This window comes from Myotis lucifugus, unplaced genomic scaffold (genome assembly GCF_000147115.1).
Source record: "Myotis lucifugus unplaced genomic scaffold, Myoluc2.0 scaffold_161, whole genome shotgun sequence".
Taxonomy (NCBI): Eukaryota; Metazoa; Chordata; class Mammalia; order Chiroptera; family Vespertilionidae; genus Myotis; species Myotis lucifugus.
Genome location: NW_005871209.1, coordinates 2,377,545 through 2,386,854, shown reverse-complemented (window position 1 = coordinate 2,386,854; position 9,310 = coordinate 2,377,545). Strand labels below are relative to the sequence as shown.

General features: G+C 36.6%; 1 protein-coding gene across 4 annotated transcripts in view; it reads left to right on the top strand.

The window, feature by feature from the left end:
* The first annotated feature begins 743 nt into the window (after positions 1 to 743).
* Positions 744 to 9,310, top strand: part of FBXL4 (F-box and leucine rich repeat protein 4) — a 45,503-nt gene continuing 36,936 nt past the window's right edge. For 2 of the 4 annotated variants that reach the window (XM_006095836.3, XM_023759759.1), the window contains exons 1-3: positions 745 to 836; positions 4,701 to 4,808; positions 5,451 to 6,034. In XM_006095836.3, coding sequence (XP_006095898.1) covers positions 5,523 to 6,034 — 512 coding nt within the window. In that variant the 5' untranslated portion in view covers positions 745 to 836; positions 4,701 to 4,808; positions 5,451 to 5,522. Of the gene's footprint in view, positions 837 to 4,700; positions 4,809 to 5,433; positions 6,035 to 9,310 lie in introns of all 4 variants that reach the window. The other 2 variants (XM_014461820.2, XM_023759758.1) reach the window with 2 other exon arrangements.

Here is a 9,310-nt window from a genome sequence, read left to right as displayed (position 1 = left end):
CAAGTGTGGGAGAAGACTGGTGCCAGGCAGGTGGAATGTTGTGGTGTATCATTTTATCAGAAAGAGAGCCTTCCTTTAATGGTACCTTAATACACTTGAGAATGAGGAAGAAGAAGACCCAAGAGGAGACTGGGAAGCAGTTATTTGAGCGATGGAAGGAGATATAAGAGCATGTGGTGCCATAGAAAGCCAGAGATGGGGCAGGCCTGCAAAGAGGGCTGGTTATGAGTGTCAGCTCTGCACAAATTCAATTGTAATCCACTCTTCTTGATCATTTCCTCAGTTTGCCCATGTCTTGATTTCTAGACTCAACCAGAAAAGTCCTTTCCTCAACATAGTGTCTCTTGATCAGTTTCAGCAGTATACAGAAATAACAATTAAGGTTCGGCCTGTTTTCTTGATTTGGTACCACATTATGCACTTTTACCTTTTGGTACTATGCTACAAGGCTGCCTAAATGCTCTTTTTATCTCTCACTTCATTGACATATCTCTGTGGGATATTTTGCAAGTAAGTATTGTGTTACAACTGCCTTCAATATATGACACTACCTTATTGCCTGTTCTTTTTACCTTTTTCTGTGTCTTTTCAATTTAAGTCGAGAATCCTCTTGAGTTTTCAACTTGTTTTCCAGGTTCCTTTATCACACTATGAACCTAGCCTTTGTGTGGCCCTGGCTCAAGTTCATTCCCATTGCCTCCTTTTGCTTATTTCATGAAAAGTCCTTTTCCTTCCTCCCTTTTCCTCTACCAAAGCACAAGCCGTCTTCTCTGCAGTTGCTGCCATCCTGCTTCTCTCCGCCTCATCGACTCCCCATCTCACTTCAAATCTCAGTGGTAAACATATGTTCTCCCTTGTCTGTACCGCTTAATTTCTCTTTCCCACTGTTACTGCTTTCTCTGTAATGGTATTATTTAACTTTGGTAAGCAGTTTATAATATGAAAGACGTAGTTGAAAATAAAGCATTATAATAAAATCATGTCCTATAAAGCAAGTTGTTTCCCAGGGAGTGTGAAGGTCTCAGGATACAGGTTAAATGGCTGTTGTTTTGTATTCCTTGATTATGTGAGTATAAAAGTTCATTGTGTTGCCGAGAAATTCTCACTTCATAACCATTGCAGATAAATGATTGGATTAAACAACTAATAAAATAAAGGTCCCCTATTTTTAATTCAGACTATTTGTTAAATGGAAAATGATATTTTTATATGTTGCAAGAGTCTTTAAAGAAGCATTTTGAATGAACTGAAAAGAAAATGTCTCCCAAAGATACATTTTTACAAGTGTCCTTTTGGAAAAATTTAGTGTACAGACTAATATTTACATATTTGCATTAGGTGGGAAAAATAATTTTGTTTTTAAATCCCATTCTCCTCACAAAATAGAGTTATTGTATCTTGTGCATTGGTTTATTGCCCATTAGGATATTCATTGGTTATCACAAATCACCTCCACGCCTTGGCAAAGGTCCAGACAGTACATGGACAGTTTGGACTTCTGCGTTGGTCGCTGCTGTCCACATGTGTCCCGAGACTATGGCTCTATTCCCCCTTTTCAGCTTCATTTCCCAGGGAAAAGTAGATCGAGTTATCCTTTCTCTTCCATATGTTCTTCACCACCAAAACACTTTTATATGTCATCTTAGTTGATAGAAAGGAGTTTAGAATCAGTGAAGGATGTTAATAACAATGGGTTTGCGCATTTTTTTCTATGCCTTGTTTATTTTTAAAAACAGATTTTTAATTTTATTAAAATTTTTGAATAGTGTTGCTGTTTGCTTTTTCATTTTTTGGTTATTTTTAGCTTTATCTCACAAAAAGTTAACTCTAACGATTATTTATTGTTGGAAAAAATAAAGCATCCATTTACATTTCTCTTGTACACTGAAGATATTTGAACATGTAATACATATATTTATAGTTTGTAACTCACCTTTATATATGTTGCCTCAATGTAAAATTTTATTTAACAGCCTAAAAATGACATTGCATATATGGCACTTGCTGCTTTTGCTAGTATCCCATCTCTGTAGTGGTAAAAGCTAGCTGGGAAACAGTTATAAAGTTTGTGGTTTGTATGTCAAATAGAATTTGACTTTCACAATTTGTCTCAATCTTTTCATCAAGAATATGAACATTCACATGAATGATATCTAATTTGCAAATGTTTCTTTGGTTTTATAGAACTTTTACTTTCTGATAAATGCCATTTTATAAAGAGAGTGAAAAGAGCTTGGGTGAGCAATTTATAGGCTGTGGAGTAAGCAGTGTTGTCCAAAGATTATACAGTCAAATGCATCCATCCACCTTGGCAGATGGTATTTCCTTCTCTTGAAGATTTCTAGGAATAAAGCATCCAGTCTCCCAAATTAGCTGACCAGTCAGTTGAGTTGGATACTTATACATTGTTGTTTATTTCCTAAATTACATTTTTATAATTTAAATTTATTTCATTTTTTTAAATGCTCTAGAAATTTATGTACACTTCTAGAATGTTTTTCATATTCTAGTCTTTTTTTTAAATATATTTTATTGATTTTTTACAGAGAGAAAGGGAGAGGGATAGAGAGTTAAAAACATCGATGAGAGAGGAACATCGATCAGCTGCCTCCTGCACACCCCCTACTGGGGATGTGCCCGCAACCAAAGTACATGCCCTTGACTGGAATAGAACCTGGGACCCTTCAGTCCGCAGGCCGACGCTCTATCCACTGAGCTAAACCCGGTTAGGGCACTTTTTTTTTCTTTTAAGAAAGAGAGTTACTGCCCTCACTGGTTTGGCTCAGTGGATAGAGTGTCGGGCTGCGGACCGAAGGGTCCCAGGTTCGATTCCAGTCAAGGGCATGTACCTTGGTTGGGGGCACATCCCCAGTAGGAGGTGTGCAGGAGGCAGCTGATCGATGTTTCTCTCTCGTCGATGTTTCTAACTCTATCCTTCTCCCTTCCTCTCTGTAAAAAAATCAATAAAATATATATATTTTTAAAAAGAGAGTTACTAAGTAACTTCTTTGGAAAATTATTCCTCTTAATTTACCTGGGGGCTTATTTTGAAATAAAATATATATGGTAAAAGAAAGAGCTGTATCATTTCACATTTTGGTGTAAAAGATTTGATATTTGTGCAGTTGTAAAAATTTTTTTTTCCTTGACAGATTTATACTTGTGGTAGGTGAGATGGTTGCATAAGCAAGTGATCTACTATGTAATTATTTTTTCCCACATTTATAACATGACCTGTTCTTCAGCACTGTAAATCTTTAGAAAGGGTTTAACCTCTGTCCTGTGTTGTGGAAGCATCCCTGCAAAGATGGTTTCCATCTGCCCCTAACAGGCCCTAAAGCATTACCGGGTCAGGACTACTTCTTTTTAAAGTTTTTGACTTGGGGATGGAGTATGGATTCTAAACCACGAAGGAAGTATGAACTTAGGTTCACACTGTGTGCATAGTACATGCCTAATAAGGATCTGATTTTACTCTGGTGACTCTCCCCCATTTCCTAGGTTGATATCACATCTTGGGCTTCCTGGCCAGTGAGCTAAGTTTTCCTATTCCTGGTTTTATGGATAGGGTGATCTTTGCTGAGTTTTGGCTTTCCAAATGGCACCTGTGGCTTGAAATGCCATTTTTGTGTGAGTGTCAGAAAGTCTCCTTATAACCACTAAGGCCTTGTAACTGATGCCATGAGTCATATTAGCTTCAGCTCCTGCTTTCTGTCTTTGACTTTCTCTGTTTCTCACAACTGTGGATTTTCCTCACTTGTTTCAAGCTCAGCTATTTATTTACTATTTTACTTGTTACATTTTGTCAAGCATTTCACTGGGTTTGGGTCTAGCTGGGATTGAGAAATAGAAGGATGCTGTTAGGTAATTTTAAATTATTTTAGACATAAATTCTTTGTGTGCTTATTACCTTTTCTGTCAACAAGTCAGATACTTTGTTTTTACTATGTGCTGAGTACTTTGAGAACTGAAGATCTTTGGCTAGATTCCCTCCTTCAAGAAATTTAGTTCTATGTAGACCCTTGTGGAACTAGGTTATATATCTGATACAAAGATGGTACCAGCAGGTAGCAGAAAATAAGCCTACTTATGTGTTTTATAAATTGTAATGTTTTATAATCTTAGCACTAAAGTTTTCAAAGGCTAGCACATTGTTCTACTAAAGAGACGTTAGTACATTCCTCTTCTTTTACTTAGAAGAAGTTAAGCTCCAGACTTTACAGGTACAAAAATCATGTTTGATTTCCGTGTTTGTGTAGATGAGAGGTTAACTACTCAATGTGAATGGGGTCAGGCCTGGGCTGTGAGCTGGTAGAGCTGGCCAGGAATAATGGCAGATACGCAGAGAGCTCAGACCTCTTCTAAATGGGGTCCTCTTGATTGTTAAAAATTACAAACTAGTCAAATTTTAAAAAACACTATCTGATCCCAATAAAATGTCTGTTGGCATAGTTTGACTCATAATCTCTGGGTTTACAATCTCTATTTAGAAAGGATTCATTATTATATTTTATATATTCTATCATAAAATTAACAAGATATATTAGTTATTCATAATAGTCCACAAATTCAGAAAAGTGTAACCTATTCAGTTTGAAAGTTCTATCTAACAAGTAGCTGTTTATCAATGATAAATCTTTTGGGACAGTTGACTTCCTAAGTTGAAAATTAAAATATTTTAAAAAATTCTTATCTTACAGGTAAAAGAATGTCACATGTCAACATTTGTACCTGAAGTCAACATGCCATTTTCAGGCTGCATGGATGAGTGCCAACTTTTGCATCTCCTGTGACCTTTCTATCTGGGGGTGAGTGATTTTTAAGAGTGGCTGGCAACAAACCAGATGCCAGCCAGCCGTAGATCACCCTAACAAATAATGCTAAGAGTTATAAATTAAACACTGTCTGGTGATCTGTGATGTGTAAGGCAGTTAATTTAGTTGGTCTGGATTAACTGTCAGCTCCAGAAAACTATATTCCCATAATGTGAGATCTGTACTCCGCATGTTTTGGCATGAATAATAATTAACAATAGGGAATCACTTGTTAAAAAGTGAAATTAAAAATGTCTAAGATTTTTTGGATTTACAGCAGTATTTTAGTGGTTTACCATATACTTTAAATAATTTTAATTTTTAAAGTTTAAACTCAGTATTTCTTGAAGGATAGTTATAATTTTGTATAAAATGGGAGTTTTGAGATGATACATCTTCCATTGTTTTATAATATTAGTTTTACTTCTCATGTAGCATAAAATTGTATCCATTTCAATATTTAGATTTCTTAAAAATACATCAGATAGATTATACTAGAGATTCACATTTACAGTGAATTTTTTTTTCAGTTTCATTCTGGGAAATTACATTGGGTAAAAAGCCTGCTTATTACCTCATTTTTATGCATTTTTCTGCTTATTTAAATTATTTTATCAAGCCATTCGATTTTTTTAGAATATCCTTCAGAGAGTTTATGCATCTTATGGAAGACACCTGACCTTTTGAAGCTTCATAATTCACATCTGCATGTCACCAGTCTTCCCCATGTTAACAGTTCTGACCATGTTTTATTATCTATGCCTGCGGCGCCGAGCCAGGACAGCTGCGAGGGGAGAAATGATGAACAGCCATAGAGCCATAGAATCAAACATCCGGACTTCCCCTCTGAATGCAGAGGTGGTCCAGTATGCCAAAGAAGTGGTGGATTTCAGTTCCCATTATGGAAGTGAGAATAGTATGTCCTATACCATGTGGAATTTGGCAGGTGTCCCAAATGTATTCCCAAGTTCTGGTGACTTCACTCAGACAGCTGTGTTTCGAACTTATGGAACATGGTGGGATCAGTGTCCCAGTGCTTCCTTGCCATTCAAGAGGACGCCGCCTAATTTTCAGAGCCAAGACTATGTGGAACTTACCTTTGAACAACAGGTGTATCCTACAGCTGTTCATGTTCTGGAAACCTATCATCCTGGAGCGGTCATTAGAATCCTAGCTTGCTCTGCAAATCCCTATTCCCCAAGTCCACCGGCTGAAGTAAGGTAAGACTCATTTTGTAATGATCATGTCATATGGCTGAAAGGTGTTGGTTGTTTTAATGTTGCAGGGCTTGTTTTATTGGAAGCATTCTCTTACGTAATTTAAACAGATTTGATTTTTAAAATGTTCCTTAGTTTTATGATGGGAAAAGAAAGATCACATATATGAAGATTTAATACATTCTTCATACCCTTAACACCTCACATCATAATATTCAGAGATTGTGAAATTTGTGTGTCACAGAATTTACTATTTACATAATTAATTTGCATAGCAGTGCCTCTTTATTTCTCTTTCTCTTGTTTTTGTAGTTCAGCCTGCTGGTTTTTAAACATATAGTTATTTGACTAGTATATTCATGTTTCATTAACCTAAAAAGTGCATAATTTAAAAAAGTACCCTGTTCTCCATGAGCCTAGAACTCATCTCTCCCTCCCTGAAAAAATACAAAAAATGCCACTTTTATCCACTTCCTTGGCATTTTTCCAGAGTTTATTTATATAAATATAAGCAAATACAAATATAGTCGTATTTTCTTTATACACAAAAATAAGCACACTGTTCATATTGTTTTGTACCTTATTTCATTTAGTCGTACATATTGGATCTTTTCATAGAAGTGCAAAGAGTGCTTACTCATTCTTTTCTACAGTTGCAAGTAATGCACAATGTATGTGTACCCCACCTTGTTAACCACTCCCCTATTGATGAGTACTCAGTTGTTTCCATACTTTTGTTGTTATAAACTTTAAGACAGTATATAACCTTGCCATGAGTCATTTCACATGTGGGATAAATTCTCAGGATTGCTGGGCCAAGTTTCTCTGCATTTGTAATTTTAATATATAGTGTCAACTCTACCTCCAAAGAGGCTCTACCTATTTATATTTCCAATAGCAATGTATGTGCATACATGTTTTGCCAAAGCCCCTCCTACAGAGTGTGTTAATACATTTTAATATTTTTGTCAATTTGGTAAGTAAAAAATGTTGTCTCATGTTAATTTTAAGTTAAAATTATTATCTGAGATTGAATATTTTCTCATGTTTAAGAACTGTTGATATTTCCTTTTCCTTGAGCTATCCGATTATATTATTTGCCCATTTTTCTATTACTTGTTGATATTATCACTTTTTAGATCTTTATATCACTTTATTAATTAAATATTTGTGTGTCTACTGTGTATTTAGCATTATGCTAGTTATTAGGGGTACAACAGAGAACAAAATAGATAAAATCCCTGCCCTTGAGTTTATTCTAGCCCCAGAGCAGTTTGTTGGCACCTGTTAAATTGTAGGATCCCAGGTGCCAGTGGAGGAGTAAAGGGGGCAGGGATCAGCTGCCACCTGACATACTGCTTCTATGACTTCCCTGTTCCCTCAACTCCGAGGAACAACTCTCACCCACCCAAGAAACAAATGTAGAGCACAGCTCAACTCAAGCTGGAGACTGCTGGTATGATCTTATTGTTCTTTTAGAACTGCCTTGATAATTCATTGTGAACAATATTATTAATGAACCAAATTATTTTTTAAAAATCTTTGTTATTGAAAGTATTACATATGTCCCCCTTTTTTCCCCACCCCCCACCCTAGACCTTCACCACACTATTGTCTGTGTCCATGGGTTATGCATATAAGCATACAAGTCCTTTGGTTGGTCTCTTCCCACCTACCCACCCACCCCTGCCTTCCCTCTGAGATTCGACAGTCTGAATCAAATTATTTTAAACACAAAAAACCAACATCTTTTAATATACAGATTTTTTTTTTCTGAGGGGAAATAAAAGTACTTTGGGCAGAATCCTTTTTTATATAAGAATTGCTTTTTTTGAACTCTGTCATTCTTTGCCTCTTTCCTACAAAATTATCCACCTTTTTCTTAAAATGCTGACCAAATTTAGAGAGAAAAGTCTATGAAACATGTAATGTCTTTCCTCTAATCTAACACTTTATGTCTGCATAGTTGATTGTGAGTATAACCTATACTCTTGGTTTCTAGCTGAGAGCTCTAATGTGTGATAGTGACTAAAGTGACAGCTTTATTTACAGTGAAATCTAATGTACTTAACTCATTTTTAGCTTTATTCTACAGAAAATACCATTACATTTTAGGAGAGAAAGAATCTAACCAACATTTACTATTGCACAATAGAAAGGGGTCTTTTTAATTTTCCTGATTATGAAATCAGTAGATGTTTCATTGTTTAAAAAGCTTGTTATGAAATACAAAAAAAGAAAAGAAAATATACAGGGGGGAAAAACCAGTTCACAATCTTCTGCCTGGATTCAGTAGCTGTTCTCATTTTGGTGAATTTCTTTGGATAGTCAGAAACATGGCTTGCTCTGCCAGTTCAGTCTGAGAACAAAACAGAGAGCCAGACAAATATGGCTTGTGTTCTTTTGAGTTTACAGGCCAGCATGGAAGAGGACCCTGAGATTATAGGGAACATGTGTTGGTGGAAGGAAGAGCCTCATTCGTTGGGCTCAGGGAAGTTTTCACCGCGGCAGTGACTTTGAGACTGAGGGTTGAGGAGGCTTAAGTTTGGATAGGAAAGGTGGAGAGAGAAGAGCACATGCAAAGGTGAAATCATGAGCTGAGATCTTGGTGTTTGAAGAAGTGAAAGTCCCAGAGTGTAGGAAATGAACTGTTGAAGGGTCACAAGCATGGAAGTGCCATTCTTAAGCTCTAGAGTAGTGACTTCCAGACTTTGGGATGTCATAGAGTGCTTGGGTCCAGTTTCCCAGAAGCAGACCTTGAGAAGTCTATTCCTATGCAAGTGATTTGTTATGGAAATCCTCTTGGAGAGACCAGTATGGGAGTGGGGAAAGCGCTTTGGGGAAGGGAAGAAGTCAGGCAAGGATGCAATTTCATGTGTGCAGTCCTAGTCGGCCTGGAGGCAAAGTTGCTAGAGAGATGGGCTCTCACACTGCTGCACCTGTCTGTCGTCAGTTATAGGCTATGGGAATGGAAATCTTTCAGGCACATACCACACCCTGGCTGAAGAGCCTCCCCCAGTCAGTTCTCTGAAGGCTGGAGGTGGAAGCCCTTAGTTGAAGCAAGCAGAGTACAGGTAGGGAAAGTCAGCTACTATAGTGAACCTAATAGTAATGATAATAAAAATTAGAGAACTGATACAGGGTTGTCAGATTATTTACTTAGCTAAATAAACACATATTAAAAAGGCAAACAAATGAAATATCAACATCATTTATCATCACCATCATCTCATAGTAAAATCTCAGTTTATACTGAGAAATTATCAAAATCTCGAAAAA